Raw genomic sequence first — 23365 nt, 5'->3', positions numbered from 1 at the left:
ATATAAATTTACTTAAATTTTAAGAGAACTTCTTGAATGAGATTATCATTGAGCATTATAAGAAATCCTACAATCATTCTCAAAAACATCATTGGTAACTATAATTTATATTCAAATTATTTTGACATCATCAAAATCAATTCCAACGCTAACAATCTTTTTCTTTTTGATGATGATAAAACTCTTTAAGTACTACCTTTCATATACGAAGAGAATTTTAAAATTTTGATACAAATCATCTTAATGATAAAGATCAAGCATTCATCACATTTTGAACAAGACTCCCCATTTCTCATTAAAAAAGCAATATTCTTGAAATAACTTTGAGCTTATCAAATTTTAATAAGTTTCGAACAAGAATCCCCCTTTCTTGTACAGAAAAGTAATAGTTTTGAAAAACTATGGAATTTTCTCTTGATTTCTCTCTTTTCTTGAAATATATTTTAGTACTCTCTTGATTTCTCCCCCTTTTTATCATAACCAAAAAGGTTAACAAAATTTTTTTCCTCTATGTTACAAATAAATACATTTATTCATGACCATATCTCAAGCAAATATAAGCCAATTAGGTATATTCATTTTAATGATATTCAATCATTCATTTAATCATTTAAACCATGAGTAACACATGAATATACTCATTCATTTCACAAAATATAACATGTCACTGATAATCAAAGTTTTTATAGATATTCTTCTAATAAGTTGTCGACAGAACTTATATTGGGAAAAAAAATAAAACAACAATGAAGCAGGCCTTGGAATTATGATGTATTCATTCAAAAATCTTCGTGTAGGTTATTTGTTGATCAGAAGCTATGCTCCATCCAATATCTGATTTATTAACCCAAGTTGCCCTCGAATAATAATCGACAGGCAAATAAAAGAAACGACAAACTATCCAAAAACATCAGCAAGGCTATGAGGATCTAAAAAGCTGTTTATTACACAGACAAAATTTTTTAAAAAAAATCCACAACATTAATGTTTGACAACAGCCAAGTACATATAAACACGTACTCTACTTATTCATCTTGGCTATGCAGTAGGCAAAACATTTCTAAACCAACCGCAAAAAAAAAGAAAACACAAGGCTTGAACATATAGTGAATTCATGTGAATTCTTTTTCTTTTTCTTTTGGGATGCAATTCATGTGAATTTTTAGCCAGCATCATCCTGAATATAACCTTAGACGTGATCGGATAACCGCTCGACATATTGGGCATCTTGTCAAGTTTTGAGCACATTCTTTACAGCACTGCATACATACATGAATTACTTAGTATTATAATCACATTGTGTCCAACAATGGAACCTAGTTACTAGAAATCGAGTTCATGACTCACCATATGACCGCAACCAAAGGCCAAGTCTTTTGCATCGGTCAAGCAAATTGGGCAAGCCTAAAGCAAGAAGTCATGTTCTGAGAATGATTTCCTACTAGAATGTCAGAAATGCGTTAAATATTACCTGGTTTTGCTCAGAAATTGCTGACGGCGACGGGTTAGGTTCCCTCCTTGATGATCGTTGAGGGGTAATAGACAAAGGAGGAGGACGTTGTACCACTCGTTTGGCTGTCCCAGTGACATGACTTTATAGATAACGCATGCAGGGAGATGCAAACAAACTCACAGGATTAGAGGCTTGAATAGTAAAAGGACAAAAAAACCAATTTTATTTTGATACCCTAAAATTCCAAGTTCCATGGCTGCTTTATATTGGATAGGGATCTCCATTAGAGCAGCAAGGGCGAAAGCTGCTTCCTTTTCTGCCGGGTTCATATTCTTTGTCATAATAGCGGTGAAGTTGACAAACTGCATTCCGTAATGGGATTTGAAAACTTTATACAGAAGTATAACAGATTGGGACAAACTACAACAACCTGCCTTTTGCCATCAAATCAGTTTCTGGTTTTAAAGAACATGTTTTCTAGTAATTGAAGCGTGGATGAACGTGCTTAAAATTTCACATGCCATGTATATGCTGATTAGTAAGCTATCATTGCTCAACTTGCCATGTAATCAACTACAAAATAAAATTATGTGGACTTACTTACTGGAATTTATAGAATCATGCTAATGCCATACCTGGAAATTGTCGAAATCTCGTGATGGAATCTTGTCATCGAATTTTTTCATGTCTTCCCATGGTCCATCACCAACTCCAACAAGCACAATGGACAGTGGGTGAGCACTAAAATTGAAAATTGAACTGTAATTATTCTTTTCACTTCAATGAATTGTCACGCAAATATTTGTAGTGATCAAGCTCTATCTCAAAAACTAAGCATTCATTCTTATTACTATGTTATATTAGTGTTGAGCTGTATCCTTCCAGCGAGATTGTAGACTTAATCGAAACAATATATTCAAAGATTGGTTTAAGATTACAAACCCTTTAATATCGAGATATGAGAACACCTGAAAGTAGAATTTGTTTTGAATATTTCTTACATGTCCATCAAGTTGACATAAATAGGCAAGACCAACAAAATTAATATGCTAAAATATATTACATGTCATATGATGGAAGAATACATAGTTGACCTCATCTAGAAACATTAACTATGCATTAAACTCAATAAATTTGAATATTTCTAAACTCCAGACCAAATTAAAACCTATATCAAACATATGGGATGGTGTATTTTGGAATCACTTGATGCAATAGGAGCTAATCTTGAAAAGTTTTGACTTTTGATGTCTAGCCATTAGGATTTGATTGGTCATATTTATTACTAGTTTTAATATTCATCACTAATTTTGCATCACTAGGATTGAGACTTGAATCATACTAGAGGCAAACGATCTCAGCTAATACCTTTGATAACATATTTATGGATTAAGTAATGAATTATAGAAAAGATTGTATTTTGTGATGTGGAAGAATTGCATAAGAAAAATGTTAGAAAAGAATCAAAAAGTAATGTTTCAAAATGAAAATCTAAGAAATGAATAGAATGAGTAGCAAATTCTCTTGGAACCTTGTTGATGACTAAAATATCATATGTTGTACATGGTAAGATTGGCCAATGGAAACTAAGTTGGATCAAATTAGCCAATAGTAGGTCATTTTATATAATGCCAATCTAGGGTTTTCTATAAGGGTCAAATTTATTATTTTTTTTTTATAGAAATTCTTTGAGCCTTTGGTTGTAATCAAAAACCAAGTTAGCAAATACCTATAAGTGTTGTTATATTTTGCCTTTTTTTTTTTCTGATTAAGTATATTTTGCCTAGTTACTTTCACAGTTTTATTTTCAAGAAGACTTTGAGAAGGTTTTGAGTAATCTTATTAGTGCATTAGGCAATCTCTACAACATAAGATCTATCAAACAAAAATGGAGTTGCTAGAAGAGGTGAAAAAAGTCACAATAACATCCATAGCTTAGAAAGAGAAGAATTACTACTATAAGCAATCTTATCATTACTCCCACACATGTTTGTCACAAGACTGTAATGCATAAGTTTTTCATTTTTACTCTAAAACATTTTGATTAATCATTGAAAAAAACAACCTCAATATTTGCCTTCCAATTATGAACTCCAGTTGGTTTTTCACTATTTGCAATTATCTAGCTCTCATTTGATCAATTTCTTGTAATTATTCTACAGGACTACACACTAATTATAGTTATAATAAAAGAAAAAGTAAAACGGAGCAAGATGAATATACAAACCTGTCACTCTGACACAAATCATATCATGCATCATTGCACCTAAATTATTTAGAATGATCACAAATGCTAAATTTCAGATCGCAAGTTAATATAGATACCTTGCCATGACAATAGAGTCAATTGTTTTCTTCTCCTGTGGACTAAGATCTCCAATATCCGTATCCACACTTCGAGTGACCTTCATAAAATATAAGAATATTCGATGAGTGTTAAACTTTTTTCTGTTCTTGTTCTTTTTCTTTGGAGGGGACATGAGAGGGGAGCTAGAAATGTCTCAACCTGGCCATCTGCAATAATGACCAACACATGATATTGCCCATTGCTCTTCTCAACAATGTCAACTGCAGCCTCCACTATAGGTGCAAAAGAAGTAGGTCCTTCCACATAATTAAACATGAGCTAATAGGACACACTTCTTTGCTTTAGCAAAGGATGGTGTATGAAAAGAAGATGTCTATAATAAAAATAATGCAGGAATTGTCAAACTAGTATGTAGACATTAGTAAGGTTAGAGGACCACATATCTAGATACTTTCTATGCCATGAATTTCAAAGTATAAAAAAATCAGTGGAAAATTATTTATAAAAGTATAACCAAATTATTTAGTATCTGTATTAATACTTGGACAATTTTATAGTCATGTTGCCTATCACTTTTCTTTTATCCATTTGTTGTTACTGTTTTTCATTCAAGTAACTCCAAGTTTTTCTTGTGTCCCATATTTCATTTATGGAGTTCAACTCTACATTTCCTGATTTTAATCTTCAATAAAGGTGTTTACATAATTTTCCATGTTCATCCAATTGATTATGCAAGTGTTTGTGTGAAAGAACACAAAGAGCTGGGTTCTCTTAATGTGGTGGCCGAATAGATAATTCTCTCACTGATTGTAGGTTCTCTTATCTAATGAAGAGCTGCTTACAAACTTTTACATCCTTGCTAATGCCACCTTAAATAACCAAGATAAAGCTCTATACAAAATTTATGAGAAAATTAGAGAAAGAATTAATTATATCAGAATGCTTGAAGTGAGTTTGGGTGCGTGCTTTGAGTGTTGCAATCAGCTTAAGCGCATCCTTCTGTGAAAATAAAAATCTAGTTAAATCTAAAAGCAAGAGCACAAAAATGGAGCATATCCAATGCTTTCGATCTAGTTCTTTTGCCACTTCTTAACCACCTATGGGCTCTAATAGTTTGTATTTGACCTCAAACCTCTCCATTATAGTAAATTTCAAAGAGGCATGCAAGATAACAATTCATTGTGTCTTGGCAATAGGCTATCATTTTGTGCTAAACTTATTATTGAATAAATATACAAACATTTATAAGAAGGGAATAAAACTCATTATCTAATTAGTTTTTAACCTTAACCCTTGTAGTGTTAGCAAAAAAATTATTTATAAAATCTTAGCTTGGGGTAGACCAAGGGTGTCCCTCCAAGCGAACACATCAAGTTTCTCATAAAGGATTTCTCTTAAAAATAATTCTTGTGAAGTGCTAGGTTTTGATTGCTTGTCCATAATTATGGGGTGAATACAAATCAAAACAAAAAATGTTTATGGAGAACTAACAACTTTATTTTACAAAATAATAAAATTTAGTTGTTATGATAAGTGGTGATCACCGGTCCATCTCAGGAATGTCAACATATCTATACAAATTATTTGTGGCAAAGAAAGGAATAAAACATATCATGGCATATATAATAGCATACTTGAGGAATGTACCATGTATTAATACGATAACTAAAAAGTATATTATATGGATGACACAACTTGTTCTTGTGTGAGAGATGACCTCAAATAGAAAATCTAAAAATTGATCCATATTAGACAGTATTGGAAGAATCCCACCATCACTAGTGTTTGGGGGTTAGGGGTGTATTGGGGAGGGCCATCCCCCATATATCGCTCGTCATTGGTTCTTTTATCAAATAAAGAAAAAAACATTAGAAATGAAAATAGTACCAATTTAGATTTTGCAAACTTTATTTTTGTTATGTTGTTATAGAATCTTCTTGAACTATAAAATTGAAACTAAATTGGTTAGGAAATTACAAAATATTTAAAAGCATAACATGCAAATACAATTATCTCTTGTCACAAACCATTTTATGTGAAACCACAAGAGATGGGACTAAAGCAAGATTATTGGTTGATTTGATCATAAAATTAACAAAGAAAATTGGGGAGACATATGTTATATACTCCATGTTTGTGGTTGAGGAGAAAAGATTTAGGAAGTATGGCCAAAGAAAATGCCCATATTTGTGGCTAAAGTAATGATACCATTTAACCTAAAATCTTAGACTGAGCCTTAAAAAATCTAGTTATGGATGGGATTTGCTAAAATTTTCTTAAAAAATCTACTCAATTATGTTAACCTTTTTTATAAAAAGAAGGTAGATACCTTATTGACCCAAGGATTGATTTTGATGAATATAAAATATTTGAGTACTTATTTTGATGCTAATGAGTTTTTGAAGTTCTTGGGTATATAATTTCAGGAAGCTAAAATCATTCTTAGAAAGCATATATAATTGATGAGTTTTGAAAATAAAAGAGCATAATTGGATAAAACTATATTATGAAAAATTAAGAGGAAGAGTCCAAAAGTCAACCTCTAGATTCACAGAGTCGACTCTAGCATGCATTTTTCAGATGATACAGGCTAGGAGTCGATCCCTACTTAACTACAAGTTGACTTTCTCAGTTAGATAGAAAGCTAAAGTTTTAGTGCTAGATATTGAATTGACTCTTACTTAACTGTGAGTCGACTCCTTCAAAAAAGATAGAGAAGTATTTTTGTAGAATAGTTTCAAGCTGGCTCCTACTTTCTTGAGCTAACTTCTAGTTTATTTACTCTAGTTGATCCCTACTTAATTTTAAGTCGACTCAACTGTAGCTAACAGTAATAATGGCTAGTTCTGTAAAAATTTTAAATTTTTTAAATCATTTTTAATAGCTAATTTTTGATCTTCAACAGCTAGAAACAACTAGTTTGACTTTTTTAGAGGATTTAAAGACTTTCAAACTCAATCAAGAGCTAAGAGAGTAAGAAAAGAAAAAAGAAAAAAATTAGGTGAGAGCCTAAGAATATTTATTAAGCATCCAATAGAAAGCTATAGACATCTAAAATTTTGAAGCATTGAAAGAAATTCTTAGAGCATTGATTGCAAAGATTCCTCAAGTCATTCTTCAAAGAGCTTCATTGACTTTTATTTACTCTTTTAGGAGCTTTTATTATATTTACAATTATTCTTCTTATTCTCTACTATAAATAAGTTTTAATTAGGTTTAGAACTTAGAGAAAGGCCTATCCAAGCTTGAAATTGGATTGAGTTTATTATGTAAGCCTAGGATTGGCCTGACGATATGGTTTTGATATCTTAAAATAAATCAACTAAATTTAGATTATAAGCTTGAAAAATAATCTTTTTGTAATCTATGTAGAGATTATAGTGAAATTCTCAAGAATGGCTTTGGGAGTGATGTAGGTTCTGGATTTGACATCAAACTATTATAAATTCTTTTTATTTATATGTGACTTCTCATTTTATTACATAGATTTTTATTTACTTAATTATTTAGATATTTATCATTTAGTATTCTCTCACCACATTTCACATAGTCTGAAATTTGTGCATAGTAAGTTTAAATTTTTAAAAAATCTAATTTATCCCTCTTCTTAGGTTGTCTCTTTGGACAATAAGTAGTATCAAAGTTTGATGCTCAGTTTGATTTGATCTAACAATCAAATAGTTCAAGATCAAATGGTGCCCCAAATTGATGCATCTCTTGCTGAAGGGTAATCCATCAATAGACCATCCTTATTTAATGGCATAAATAGCACATATATGCATCTTCATTCAAGAACTTGATTATAATCTTTGAAGTACCATACACACACCCACAATCATGATAGATGGCATTATCACACCCAAACTAAAAAAAAAATTGGGATGACTTAGATAAAAATATGATTTAAGTAAATGCTAAAGCTATGAATATTCTTTGTTATGCTCTAGATGTTAATGAATTCAATAGGATCTCTACTTATATTTCTACTAAAAAATATGAGATAGATTAGAGGTTACCCATGAGCACACCAATCAGGTAAAAAAAATCTAAAATCAATATACTTATATACAAATATGATTTATTTAAAATGGAATAAAATTAATCAATTATCGATACATTTATTAGATTCACTAATATTATTAATGGCCATAAGAGCTTAGAAAAATTTTCTTCTAATAGTGAACTTATTTGAAAAATTATCAAATTACTTTCTAGAGCTTGGAAGGCAAAAGTTACAGTATTTCAAGAAGTCAAGGACCTCGATACTCTATCTTTGAAAGAACCTTTTGATTCTCTCATAACTTATGAGTTAACCATGAGGCAAAACAATGAAAAAAAAGCAAAAAAGAGAAAAATCATAGCTCTCAAATTCACTAATCAAAATGGGAAAGATAGTGAAGAAACAAAATGAGAAATGAAGATATGGTTCTCATCATCCAAAAATTCAAAAGGTTTATGAAGAAAAAAGATAAAATTTCAGACGAAAGACTTTTTCAAAGAGTGAGTCAAGCAAGAAGAAGGAGAAAAAAAAGGAGTAGCCCGTATGCTATGAATGTGAGAAGCCTAGGCACTTCATAATTGATTATCCTCTCCTCAATGAATCTACTAAGAATGCCAAAAAGAATGCTATGATAGCCATTTGGAGAGATAGTGATGATTCAAACTCCAATGGCAAAACTCAAGAGGTAACTAATCTATGTCTTATAGCACAAGAAGAGAATGTAACTTCTGAATAAAGTTTGAATTTTTTTTTGATGAATTGCATGATGTATTTTATGATCTTTTGGATGAATTCAATAAACTTGGATTAAAAAATAATCAAGAAACTTAGAAAATGTAATCATGGTTTGACTAAAGATAGGAGCACTTTTTAAAAGAATAGGATTCTTTGCTCAAAAAAAATCAAGATTTAAAATTTGAAGTGAAAAAACTAAAATTTATTATTAATAAATTTACTTATAGTTCTAAAAAATTACAAATAATTTTGAGTAGTCAAAGAGTTGATTTTAACAAAATTGGACTTGATTTTAACCCCATAAGAAACAAAAATTTTTGAGAATTTTTTTGTTAAATCTTCATCAAATACATCTTTTAATGTTATTTGTTATTATTGTGGCAAGTTAGAAGATAAAGTATATTCTTGTGACTTTAGAAAATTAAATAACAATAAAGCTAAAAAGATTTATTTCTAAAAGGAACCATTATAACTAATCCCAAACGATTCAAGAAAAGTTGGCTACCTAAAATTTTTAATAACTCAGTCTTTTCCTATAGTTATGTCTTATAGTTAGTAGAAGAAAAAGAAGATCGTATCTTAATAGTGACTATTTAAGATGCATGATGGGTGATAAGAAATAATTTATCACCCTTAAAGTAAAGGAAGAGGGAGCGGTGACCTTTGGCGATAATGGCAAAGGATGCAACGTTGAAATTGATAATATTTATATCACTCCTTCTACCTATATTGAAAATATTTTACTTATAGATAAATTCAAACATAATTTGTTAAGTATTACTTAATTATATAATAAAGATTTTAAAGTTGCAGTTGAATCTTTGATGTGCATTGTTTTTAATTCTAATGACAATGGCATTGTGCTCATTGGATATAAATATGATAATATCTACATGGTTGATCTAGACGATCATTTCACAAAGAATGGCCAATATCTAATTAAAATAGATACCAAAGTTAGTAAGACTAGTTGATTGTATTATCGTAGATTAGGCCATATAAGTATGGATTTGATTTCAAAGCTTATCAAAATGGATCTTGTCAAAGGATTACCAAAAATAAACTTTGAAAAGAACAAGATTCGTGATGCATATCAACTTAGAAAATAAACTAGAAGCTCTTTTAAATCAAAAATATTATTTTAACCTTTAGATCTTTAGAATTGGTTCATATGGACTTATTTGGATCCACTAGAATCATAAGCCTAGAAGAAAAAGATCTAGACTTATGATTGTTGATGACTAGACTTATGATTGTTGATGATTTCTCTTGATTTATTAAGATTTTACTTTTGACACAAAAAGATGAAGCTTTTTCTATATTCTCAAAAAATTTCAAATAGAAAGAACTCATCTATAATTTGCATAAGAAGTTATCATAGCTTTATAATTATTAATGATTTTTCAAGGTTTACATGATTTTTGTTTCTTGCATATAAAGATGAAGCTTTGGTGCCTTTTCTAAACTTTATAAAAAGATTTTAAATGAGAAAGGTTTGACCATTTTAAAAATTTGAAGTGACCATGGAAGCAAATTTGAGAATCACGAATTTGAAATATTTTTTTATAAAAGTGGAATAGAATATAATTTTTAGCCCTAAGGACACCTCAAAAAAATGAAATAGTAGAAAGAAAAATAAGACTCTAGAAAAGATAGCCCAAATCATGATGTGTGAAAGCAACCTACTAAAATACTTTTGGGTAAAAGCTATAAACACCATATGCTATATCTTAAATCGAGCTTTAATTAGATCAATCTTAAAGAAAACCCCTTATGAGATTTGGAAAGGAAGAAAATGATAGAAGCTATTTCTAGATTTTTAGTTGTCGTTCTTTTGTTTTAAATAATGGTAAAGACTGAGTAGGTAAACTTGATGCAAAATCTAATAAGGCGATTTTTTGGGATACTCTTCCACTAGCAGAGCTTATAGGGTATTCAATTAGAGGACTCTAGTGGTATAGGAATTCATACATATAATATTTGATGAATCTAACAATCTTGCATCAAGAAAGAAAGATGTGCTTGATGATATAGATTCATTAAAGGAGAAAATAAACTAGTTGACCTTGAAGGAGATCCCCTCGCAAGATGAAGCAAGAAAGAAACACCTTGAAATAATCAAACATAAGGTAGAAATGACTGACCAAAGGAGTGGATCTATACACATAATCATTCTAAGGAGTTAATTATTGGTGATCTATCTCATGATATTAGAATTAGGGCATGCAAGAAAAGTTAAACTAATTCGAAAGAAACTAAGTTTGGAACCAAGCTAAAAGATCTAAAGATCACCCAATAATTGAAACTGAATAAGTGTTTAGGAACAAACTAGATAATAATGATAATAATAATATAGTTAGGTATAAAACTAGGTTGGTTGTACAAGATTATAATCAAGAAGAAATTATTAATTTTGATGAAACCTTCACACCTATAGTTAGGCTAGAAGTAATTAAATTGTTACTTGCCTTTGCATGTCTTATGAATTTCAAATTTTTTCAAATAGATGCTAAGAATACCTTTTTAAATTGATATATTATGGAGGAAGTTTATATTAAACAATCTTGTGATTTTAAAAATCCTAAGCATCCTAACCACCTTTTTAAATGGATATATTGTGGAGGAAGTTTATATTAAATAATCTTTTGATTTTAAAAGTTCTAAATATCCTAACCATGTTATCAAATTAAACAAAGCATTATAAGGTTTAAAAAAAGCACCTCATGCTTGGTATGAAAGCTTAAGTAAGTTTTTTCTTAAAAATAATTTTATAAAAAGAAATATTGGTACAACCCTTTTTATAAAAAAAAAATAAATAATATTTTTATTATGTAAATCTATATAGATGATGTTATATTCGATGATACTAATGAAGTTTTATGTTAAGATTTTGTCAAGCTTATGCACAATGAGTTCAAAATAAGCTTGATAAGAAAATTGACTTTCTAACTTGAACTCCTCCAAATCAAGCAAATGGAGGGAAATTTCATCAACTAAAATAAGTACATAAGAGAGATCCTAAAGAAGTTTGGGATAGAGAATACTAAGGGAATTTACACTCTAATGAGCCAATCTTGTAAGCTTTATCAAGATAAAAATGATAAGAGTACTGGCATAGAGATAGGATAGGTTCATTACTTTATCTAACTGCAAGTAGGTCTATTATAATATCTAGTATAAGTATATTGTACTAGATACCAATCTTATCCTAAAGAATCACACTTAATTATAGTCAAAAGAATTCTTAGACACTCAATTGAAACATAAACTATAGGACTTTGGTATTCAAAATAATTTTTAATTGAACTAATAGAATATTTTGTTGTTGATTTTGCTGATTGTAAAATTGATCAAAAAAATAAAAATGGAACATATCAATTTCTAGGTATAATTTAGTCTCATGATTTAGCAAGAAATAAAATTCAATAATATTGTCAATGGCTGAGGCCAAACACACTATAGCCAAAAATTGTTATACTCAATTTTATGGATTAAGCAACAACTAGAAGATTATGGCATAAAATATAATAAAATCTTCATACAATATGATATTATATTTTTTGTCAGTCTAACTAAAAATTCTATCTAACATTCAAGCACTAAGCATATTGAAATAAAAACATCATTTCATAAGAGATCAAGTGCAAAATAAAGAGATGATGCTTGAGTTTATATCTACAAAAATTTAATTAGCTAAAATATTCACAAAAATCCTTAGTGAGGATAGATTTAGTATGGTTAGGAGAGAGTTAGGGCTTTGTGAATCCTTTAAATAAGTCTTATATTTAAGAACCCTTGATTTGAATTCTCCACTGATCCATGTTTTGATTGATCCATATTTAAGAGCTCCTAGAAAAGAGGAGTCGAGTCTAGCACATTGACAAAGACTGGCATATTCTATGAGTCATCCTTTTAATAGTCTCAACTAAAAGATAGAGGGCCTTAAAAAGTAACTCTTCTGGCAGTCGACCCAATGCTTCTTCAGTCAATCTTGGCTAACTATGAGTTGACCTCCAGTTCAAAAGAGTCTATCCTAAAATGCTTTTAGGGAGAAGATAAAAAACTTAGAAAAACAACTCCTCTGAGAGTCGAGCTCAGCTCTTTGAGAGTCGAGCTCAGCCCTTCAGGAGTTAACCCATGCCAAACATAAGTCGACCCCAGGATCAAAAGAGTTGACCCTAAAATAGTCTTAGACAAAAGATAAAAGATGCATAAAATGGTAGAAGTCTAGAGTCGACCCAAACAAGAGATGAGTCGACCCTTAAAGACAACTAGTTGACCCTTGAAGAAGAGGAATCCATCCTTCTACATCTGACAATCCAATGGATGGTTTTCCTATGAGTTTCCAATAGAAACTCTCATCTCTAATGGCACTTTTTGTGCCTCCAATGGCTAGTACGGTTGTTCCAGCCATTCCTAATGGTATTTAAGACTAAAAATTAAATGGGGAATACAAGAAATAGAAAGAAAAAGGATTTGAAGTGAAAAAAATACAAGTTTCATTAAGTGAATTGGATACTCCTAAGAAAATCCAAAAAAAGTAGTGAATGAGCTTTGATTGGGTGAGCTTCCAAGCAAACTTCCACAACCACCAACTTAGCATTAAAGAAGAGAAGTCCAAGCATTAAAGAGCAGCCACTTCGGCTTCTTCTATACTATACAGTGCTTCCTCTTTTTACTCTTAAAAAGATCCAAGTTTTACTATTCTATTCATTTTGCTTCCAATTTGTTTATTGTAACAAGTTTTAAGGGAGAGAAACTTGGGGGATAAGTCTATCCAAATCTTAAATTGAACATTGTATTAGGACTAAGCCAAGGGAAAGCTTAGTTGAAACAATTTTATTTGATTTTGTAAACAAAATCAACTATCCATGTAAAATAATCAGACTGTAATTAAGTTGATTGTAGAATTTCCAAGAAAGGGTTCTTAGGGATTAGGCATAGATGCTGAGTTTGGCACCAATTAAATCACTATAAAATTATGGTGTTTGATTTTTATAGCCTTTTGCTCTCTTGCATTCTCTTATTCCTACAAATTATTGCTTGCATTCATTGCTTTCACATCACAGTTTCATTAGTACACATAATTATTTTAATCTTTCAAGAACCCCATTCATTCCTCTTCCTGGGTTACTTTTTTGGGCAGCACATGTCTTGCTCTACAAGGATGCATAAAATTGATACTATAAATTATCCAATCATAACTCATAATTGCAATGATTTAGCACAATATATAAATTATAAGTGACATTCTGGGTGAGGGAATCGAGGAAGAAAAGGAACTACCTGATAATCTCAAGTGTGGGACAATCTTTCGATAGCAGGCCAACACTTCTTCAAATCCATGACAAGGTGAGTGATCATGGTGGAAGCTAAATACATCTTGATCATGAGTGGTCGCTATTATAAGCACAATAATTACAACAGAAAGAAAGTAAACTCTCAATTTAATTTACAAATTTGAAGGCAAGATTAATAAGCATATCCACATAGTACCATATGAGGACTAACCATCACCAAACCCGAAACAAGGAATCAAATTATCTTCATCAAATGAAGCCAAAGTCCTCCCAATTATGGCAATGGCTTGCTCATAAGGATTAGGTATATCACTGATTTTATGCAGGCTCTGATTATTAAATGAATGTTTCCCTTTGACAAGAAAAGTAACAAGTTTGATGTAATTTTTGTTGTCAAGAAGATAATAAACAAGCTAACATGAAATCACTTTAATTGCACTGCAAAAGGATTGAACACTATAAATGATAAATAACTACTTCACAACCTGTCCACTCATTGCTTTTTGTGAAATCAATACCAAGTATCAGATTTGATGATTCTAAACCGGATTCTCTCAAGGCAGCTGTTACCTATGAACAAAAATATTGAATTAAGCTTATGAGACTTTCATTTTATAGTGAAAGATAGTACTTCAGAGAAAATAGAGGACTAGCACAGTAAAAAAAAAATTATGGATAACATTAAGAATAATGTATAAGGTCATAAAGGCTTATGGAATGCTATGTTGCCATGATTTTGTTAGCCAATATTGTAAGGCTATTGAAATAGTTTTCTATTGAACTTTACTAATTAAAGTAGCATCTTCTATGTTTCTGTTTGTTAATGGTCATTCAAGATTAAATATTTTTATTTTCCTTAAATAGGTACAAGCCTTTCTATCTGGAGGTGCTTGCAATTGATATATATTTTGGATGTCATTATATATTTTGAAAGAAATGTCTTTTAGATGTTAGAGGTATTCTAGGGACACATCCCATGGAATGGTTATTGCATCCCAAATAGGATCCACTTTTAATTGGCGTGATACCAAAGGGCACATCCCTAAAGAAATACAATGCATTCAAGCCTAAGGATGCATATTCGCAAGTTGCAACTATTGGGTGAAAAAATGCAATATTGTCTTTCTTGTACGCATGACATTTGATCCTAAAAGTGAAAGTAGATCGGATAATATTTGTCTTGAACTATTTTCAAATTCAAATCTATCTAGATATGGATAAAAATTTGAGCATTCAACTAATATCCATATCCATATCCATATCTATCAAATAAAAAAAAAAAGATATAGATATGAATATTGAAAAACTACTTGTTACATATATGAATATCTGATTCAATTTGTAATCTTATTAAATTTTATATAGCACTCATGAACTATTAAAAACAATGTATAATACTATCCATTTAGTAATATCTTTGATTCTATGATCATAAAGTTTAATTATTTGACTTATATTCATATTTATATCCATACTTCTAGCATCTATCTTATATCTATATCCGTTTAAAATATATATTGATATGAATTTGTGCATCCAACTAATATCCATATCTATATTGATATTTCTCAAATAAAACAAATATGGGTATCTAATAGATCGGTATCTAAACTGATTTCAATCCTATTAGATCCCATCCAATCCAAAATGAGGATAAAAGATATCTTTTGATTTTATTTATACATCTATGTGAATAAATTCAAACTGACACTTGTCCTAAAAAAATAAATATCCTACAAGCCAATCACAAGGTTGATGTGATGGAATTTTTTTGTATCATCTTTCAACTCATGTAATGACATTTATTCTGAGGCATTATGATTCATCATTTCAGTTGCATCTTTTTTTATTAAAGACTATGATGAATCTCAAAAATTAGGACAATAATTTTAGGGGACATGAATGGATCATGCCTGTGAGATCTAAAACTTAAAATTCTAATCTTAAATATTCTTGATCTTAGGAGCATTAAGTCAGAGATCAATATTCCGATAGACTACACATCTTCTGAATGCTCGATGGAGAGGATGGCTGATCTCACAAGTGACTTATATGGAGACACTAATACAAGAATGAGAATGCTCATTAAGGAATAAGTTCACTAAATTGACTCATCGATAGAGAACATCTTATGGAGCTTTATATACATGTCAAAAGATGATTCTATAAGTAGAAGTTGTGTAAGTAATCCTTTGACCTGAGACCACCATGAAATCTTGTGCATATAAATTTATATTTTGGTTCATACTTAATTATGGTATTAAAGTTATGAACGGGGTGTTCTAGATATGATAGAGTATGTATAGAGATTGTGAGTAGATCAATAAGGAATCGATCACTCCTAGTAAGAGGAGATGACATCCTATGTATTCTCATCTTTGGATAACTCAGGAAGACTTTAGCCAAAGCAAAATGAAGATTAGATAGGGTTTATAATACTTCATTAGAGTTATCATTAATTAATGAAGAATCAATAAGAATATGTATTTGAGTTTGATATAAATTCATACTCATCAATATATTCAAGATGCAGAATGATCGAAGGATTGAATTATATGATAAGTTACTACTAAAGGATATATTTGGTATTTTCATCAAATTGTATATTTTTTAGATAGTCATGATATGTTGCTAAACATCAATTTTGACTTGTAGGTAAATTAATAGTTTTAATTCATTCTTCAATTAGAAGGTTTTCTAATTGCTGAATTTGGATCAGTATGAATTAGACCATAATCGGTTTAGATCGGGTCTAATCGAATTGGGTCAAGATGCATCCGGACCTACTGCTATTTAGATGTGGAGCCCAATGGAATATACATATAAGAGAATTGATCAAAGAGTTTATTTGATAAAGTTGATTAGACCAGCTAATCCAATTGGTTAGCCGGTGAGCATGCTAGCACATGTGGCTAACCCTAGCTCCTATTTTTGGGTCGAATTTAGTTCGAACCTAATTTAATTTATGAATCAAATTAATTATATATTAATTTGGATTAACCTCTGATATGGGGGGGCCATTAGATGGCAGCACATAGCCCTTTGGGCATTGGAATGATAGAGTCCAAAGCGGATTGGACTCTATCCAAAGCTAGCACATAATATGATAGCTGCTACCTTATCTTCACGTGGAGGAATGTGAGAAGTCCATCTTGAACCAATTTTTGGCTTATGTGAAAGCTTATCCAGCTCTCTATCAGTCTAGCACATATTTTAGTAAATGAGGTGGTGAGGAGAGAAACCCAGCACATGCATGAGGGAGTTCTGTAGGTTTTCAAAAGAGTTGCATGAGAGTCCTTCAGCTTTAAGGCAGAAGAAGGCTCATCTCAAACTAATCTTAAGCATCCATTTGCATCAGATAAGCTCTAAGAAACCTCTATTTACACATGGTAAAATCAAAGAATTTTTGATTTAAAACTGGGATGCCATAGGCTTCTTCTCTCGAACATGCGCGTGAGAGGTTGTGAAGCAACGTATGTGTTCCCGAAGAGACTTTATCATATAAGTCTTTTAAATTTTAATATGCCATTTGATGTGGTGGTTGGAAAACATAGAGAGTTTCTTCACACACCCCCTCTTCAAATATAAATAGGGGGTAGCAGAAGGGGTGAGGGCATCCAAATCAATCTGCCTCATCTTGTCTTGTTAAGACAAGAATTCCTCTCCCTCTTTCTCTTACATCTTTAGGCTTTAGGACAAGTCTTCCTAGTCTAATCTAAGTCTGATTAGGATTAGGATAAGACTCTAGAGGATCCTAAAAGGGTTAGCCAAGAAGCCAAGAAGAGGTTTGAGTCAGGTTCAGGAAGCAGTTCATCCAAATCGAGTTAGGATGAACTCGGGTCCGATGTTTGGGTTCGGAAGAGCATCTATTTGAACCAGTTTCTATGTGGATCATCATTAGAGGGTGGACACTTAGATGCCTCATGAAAATAATCATCACCAAATCAGATTATAATAGGTACGCATCCTATAACTTCTCTTAGATCATGTTTTGATTGCTATTATCAAAGTGACTTGGGCATTAGGGTTTTGGTGCATTAAGGGTTTTGAATAAAAATTTTAAACACCTAGGTATTCTGCTTGAAGGAGGAGAAATATTTTCTCCACGTAGGATGTTCCAGATTTCATCAAATTTGGGGTGGAATAATTTTTTCAAAAAATTTATCCTACATATTTCAGATCTAATTCTCTAGATCTAATTTTATTATCTAATATTTAAAATCTAAAATTAAATCTAAAACTATGATAAAAGAAGAAATACCTCAAAGATAATCTGATTACCCTGTAGATGATCTTTGCACAGTCTGAGATTCTGATGTAGCCATGAAAGCACCTGACCTCTACCAGTATCCACTCAGGCAGGATCTAGAATATCTTCTCCTCATGAATCTATGCTCCAAAAATCAAATTTTTATCTGATTTGAAAGTACTTCAGAACTCCTTCTGAAGTTGGAGCAACAGCCTATCGAAGATGTCCTGTAGCCTTCTATTCCAGGCGTCACCATGCCTTGGATCTCTGCCAGATGGACGTCCAACTCTTTGGACGTGAAGAGAGGAGGAAGGAGAGCAAAGAGGACATAGAGAAGAGGGGAGGAGATAGTAGCTATTGAGTTTTATGCATAAAATAATTTCTTTCACGAAACCCTAGGCGCAGCAGGATTTATATAGACCTTGTATGCTGCGCAGTGCCACATCATTCAACCAATCAAAAAATTCCAATAAATTCTGAAAAAATATTGATTGGTGGAGTGATGTTATCTGATCACATCAGATAAGAACCCCCACCCTCTCTCCTAAGTTGGCACCAACAATGGATAAGCTCAATCAAGGTGGCGCCAAAGAGTCCATGTTTATCAGGACTTTTTGGTTCTTATCTATTTGGGTCGCCCACTTAAATCCAATTGGGCTCAAGCCATAATCAGATTATGGTACCTAATTCAATTGGGTTTTGGCATATGGATACTCCACAAAAATCTTCCAATAAGCCCTCTTCAGTTTAAGACCCATATGTCAAATTTTGACAGATGTCCTAAAATGAATTTGGCAGGTGCTAGGAATTAGCAGGTGTTGTCTTAAATTCATCTCATGAATTAAGATAAGCCTTTTCTGAGCTGGACAAACTTCATTTAGACTAAGAAAAACCTTTCAAAAGTTCTCTGGGTGAGTCAAATCACATTTGGCTCAGTAGAGACAGAAAAGATTACACGAGGAGAAAGTTAGGCTCAATCGTGTGCTAGCATGATTTTCTTGAACCTAATTGGATCTTATCCAAATCAATTAAGTTAGCCCAATTGATGACATCTAGATCCTAACCCTTATTTGTGTGACCCAGTTAGGTTCAATTCTATATGGTAATGAGACATGTCGTGACCTCATCATCGACATCATCGAAACTCTTTTTGATGGACCAGAACTCTTCTGATTCAGACAATTAGAATGATCGATCATCAATATCATTCTAATTGCTCTCAAAATCTATCAGTGACACCTAGCAGTATGTGGTGGCAACCCATCAGAACTAAAGATAAATCTCTCGATGCAGCTACCTGTGTGATTGAGTTCCTCTATCATGAGTCCCGACTGAATTAGGGTTAAGTTGAACTCGTCAAACCCAACATCAGTCATATGAGTTAATCGATCGATCCGAGTCTGATGTGAAACCTTAATGGAAAACTCTTTTTCATTATTTCACTCTGCCATGGCCATGGGCTTAAGAACTCGATCTTTCAATTATCATAGGACTACTCCTCTCATCTACCGAGATTGATAGATCCTATCTTGGTGCGACCTAGTTCCTACAATGAATATGCCACAGCCAACATACACCTCAGGATTCTGAATGGCTAGGAGACCGAGTTATGGTGTAGTCAAACTATAACACACTCAAGGTGAACTGTCGACGCACCTCAGGTCAAAGAACTAGACACACAACTGCAGCATCGAGCTAGTCATCGACGAGAAGGTAGACTTCCTTATGACTGCTCGAGGTGGTCACGCTCAGTACTCTCATTCTCAATGAATACCTGTACTCTCGCTCTGGTGTCTCCACACTGTAGACTCAAGACACATCTATCCTAAGGAAGCGATCGTACACCAACCTTCTGGATCGATCACTATCCTCATGATGATCCTATGGTCAAGAGCTGTTTATGAGTTAGTTATGTAAATTCATGCCTTAAATTTTTAACTCTTAAAAATATAAATTTACATTCCTACTAACTCAAAAGATGTATCACAGACACAATATATACATTGTGATAGAAGAATAATCTTTTTATTCATTTATAGTCAAAATTATAAATTTGCCCTTAGATCTGTACAGGAATGTGTTAGCCGATCTGGCATCTAGGACACACATCTAACAAACTCCCACTTGACCTAATGCCAATGGCTACATATCTAAGTCCCATCTTCTCAAGGTGGGCTTCGATCTTCTGTTGGTCCAATGGCTTAGTCAGTGGGTCTGTCACATTATCTGTGGAGTTGACTCTCTTGACCTCGACATAACCTTTTTCGAGATAATCACGGATCAGATGGAATCACCGCTCGATGTGCTTGGACTTCTGGTGAGACCTTCGCCCCTTAGTTAGGGCTATGGCGTCATTATTATCGCAGTAAAGAGGTATCGCATCCGATGACATCACTCCAAGCTCTGCGGCAAACTTCTTGTACTAGAATGCCTCCTTCGCAGCTTTCGATGCAGCAATATACTCTGCCTCCATGGTGGAATTAGCAATCACCATCTGCTTGGAACTCTTCCAGTTGACTACACCACCATTGCAAATGAACAGACTTTCAGATGTTGACTTTCGATTATCTATATCAGACATAAAGTCTGAGTCTATATATCCCTAAATCTGGAGTTCTCTATTTCCAAAGATTAGAAACATATCCTTAGTCCTTCTCAAGTACTTAAAGATACATTTCACAGAAGTCCAGTGCTCTTCGCCTGAATTTGACTGATATCTGCTTGTGACACTCACAGCATGGGCTATATCAGGTCGTATACATAGCATGGCATATATGAGGCTCCCTATTGTCGAAGCATAAGGGATCTTGCTCATGCGTTCAATCTCCTCAGGTGTGCTAGGGCACATCTTCTTGGAGAGATGAATGCCATGTCTAAAAGGTAATAACTCTCTTTTGGAGTTTTTCATGCTAAACCTTTTTAGCACCTCCTCTATGTACATCTTCTGTGAAAGTCCCAGCATCCTATTTGATCTATCTCTATAGACCTTAATACCCAGTATAAAGGATGCCTCTCCTAGATCTTTCATAGAAAACTCCTTAGACAACCATACTTTGACTGAGGTCAACATGGGAATGTCATTCCTAATTAGGAGGATGTCATCTACGTACAATACGAGGATGACAACTACGCTCCCACTGACCTTTTTGAATACACATAGTTCCTCCTCATTCTTGATGAAACCAAATATTTTGATCACATCATTGAAACGAGTATTCCAACTCCAAGATACTTGCTTAAGTCTATAAATGGACCTTTGCAGCTTGCAGATCCTGTGATCATCATCACTGGATGTGAAACCAAGCAGTTGTTCCATATAGATATCTTCCTCAAAATATCTATTTAAGAATGCCATTTTCACGTCCATCTGTCATATTTCATAATCGAAATAGGCTGCAACAGCAAGCAATGTGCAGATGGATTTTAGCATGGCTACGGGCAAGAAGGTATCCTGATAGTCAATGCCTTCGCACTGACTATAATCTTTCGCTACGAGTCTAGCCTTGAATATCTCCACATTCTCATCTGCACCTATCTTTCTCTTGAAGATCCATTTACACCCAATAGGTATAATACCTTCAGGTGGATCTACCAAGGTCCAGACTTGGTTTGAGTGCATCGAGTCAATTTCTGATCTCATTGCCTCTAACCATTTCTCAGAGTCGATATCTGATATCATCTCGTCATAGGTCTTGGGATCATCACCATGAGCCCCATTTCTCATGAGGAATATTTTCTCTACTTCCTTTTGTATGGTACCTAAGTACCTTTCAGAAGGATGGAAAACCCTAGTCGATCTACGAGGTGGAAGAGGTTGTGTTGGGACTGGTTTTGATTGATTAGGTTCCTCAGGTTCTTGAGCTTGTTGCTCTTGGGAGATATTCTCCTTGAGCTTAACTATTCTTCCGATGCCACCATCTTGAATAAACTATTTTTTAAAAAAAATAGCATTTCGACTCACAATCACGTTGTGGTCTTCCAAAATATAGAAATAGTATCCTAATGATTCTTCAGGATATCCTATGAATCGAGCTCTAAAAGATCTGAACTCTAACTTGTCCGCCTGCTGTCTCTAACATGAGCTGGATAATCTCAAATTCTGAGATGATTCAAACTTGGCTTCTTACCATGCCATATCTCATACGGTGTGGTAGGAACGATTTTAGAGGAAACCCTATTCAATACATAAATTGCTGTCATGAGATCATGTCCCCAAAGAAACTCAGGGAGGTCTGTGAAGCTCATCATGGAACGGACCATATCTAATAGGATCCAATTTCTCCATTCTGAAACCCCGTTGAGTTGAGGCGTTCCAGGTGGAGTCCATTGAGAGACTATGCCATTATTCTTAAGATAGTCTAGGAACTCCCGACTAAGGTATTCACCTCCTCGATCTAATCGAAGAACCTTAATGGGCTTTCCTGTTTGTTTTTCTACCTCATGTCTGAATTCTTTGAACCTTTCAAAAGCTTCAGACTTGTAAAGGTAATGAAGTAGATGTAGTTGCCTCTAGCCGGCACATCAAATGGGCTGCACATATCTGTATGTACTAGGGCAAGTAGGTATGTGGCCCTTTCCCTATGTCCCACAAAAGGAAGCTTGGTCATTTTGTCTTGAAGGTATGATTTACAAACTGGATATGACTCGAAAGTCAATGGACTCAATAGCTCAGATTTCTCTAATTTGTTAACCCTGTCTTCCGCTATATGACCGAGTCTTAGGTGCTACAGATACTTATCATTTAGACTATCTCTAGGCCTTTTAATTTCTATGGCATTCACATTTTGCTCAATATTAAATACAGATACATCAATATGTAGCTAATAGAGATCGTTAATAAGAAAATGATCTGCAACTTTATTATTTTCATAAAAAATATTACAATGGTCCTTATGAAAGCTAATCACATAGCCTTCTTGTGCTAAACATGAAACAGAAATCAAATTCTTGCTTGCTGCAGGCACATAATAACAGTCTCTTAAAACTAAATCTAATCCTAACGGTAATCGCAGAGGATAGGTTCCCACGGCCACAGCAGCAACTCTTGCCCCGTTTCTGATGTGTAGGATCATCTCTCCATCCCTCAGCCTCCTGCTCTCCTCAAAACCCTACACAGAAGTGCATAAATGAGCACTAGAACCAGAGTCAAGCACCCTACTGGATGCAGAAGAAATCGTAAGATTAGATTCTAAAATGAGCATACTTCCAGAAGGACCATCCTTCTTATTTTTTAGGGTGGCCAGGTACTGAGGACAGTTCTGCTTCCTCTTCTTCCCATCCACCTTCTGCTTCTTCGCAGACCTCTTTTCTTTTTCAAAAG

The 23365-nt window shown here is 33.1% G+C and overlaps 1 protein-coding gene across 4 annotated transcripts in view; it reads right to left on the bottom strand.

The window, feature by feature from the left end:
• Window positions 1-926: 926 nt before the first annotated feature.
• Window positions 927-23365, bottom strand: part of LOC105034359 (E3 ubiquitin-protein ligase RGLG4) — a 99688-nt gene continuing 77249 nt past the window's right edge. The window contains exons 2-11 of one of the 4 annotated variants that reach the window (XM_019846969.3): window positions 14282-14366; window positions 14008-14148; window positions 13783-13896; window positions 3960-4033; window positions 3779-3858; window positions 2089-2194; window positions 1688-1815; window positions 1472-1592; window positions 1348-1404; window positions 927-1259 (exon numbers count right to left, since the gene is read on the bottom strand). In XM_019846969.3, coding sequence (XP_019702528.1) covers window positions 1173-1259; window positions 1348-1404; window positions 1472-1592; window positions 1688-1815; window positions 2089-2194; window positions 3779-3858; window positions 3960-4033; window positions 13783-13896; window positions 14008-14148; window positions 14282-14366 — 993 coding nt within the window. In that variant the 3' untranslated portion in view covers window positions 927-1172. Of the gene's footprint in view, window positions 1260-1347; window positions 1405-1471; window positions 1593-1687; window positions 1816-2088; window positions 2195-3778; window positions 3859-3959; window positions 4058-13782; window positions 13897-14007; window positions 14149-14281; window positions 14367-23365 lie in introns of all 4 variants that reach the window. The other 3 variants (XM_010909486.4, XM_073257939.1, XM_019846970.3) reach the window with 3 other exon arrangements.

This window comes from Elaeis guineensis, chromosome 5, assembly GCF_000442705.2.
Source record: "Elaeis guineensis isolate ETL-2024a chromosome 5, EG11, whole genome shotgun sequence".
NCBI lineage: Eukaryota > Viridiplantae > Streptophyta > Magnoliopsida > Arecales > Arecaceae > Elaeis > Elaeis guineensis.
The sequence above is the reverse complement of the archived record's forward strand: the minus strand, read 5'-3'. Positions and strand labels throughout refer to the sequence as shown.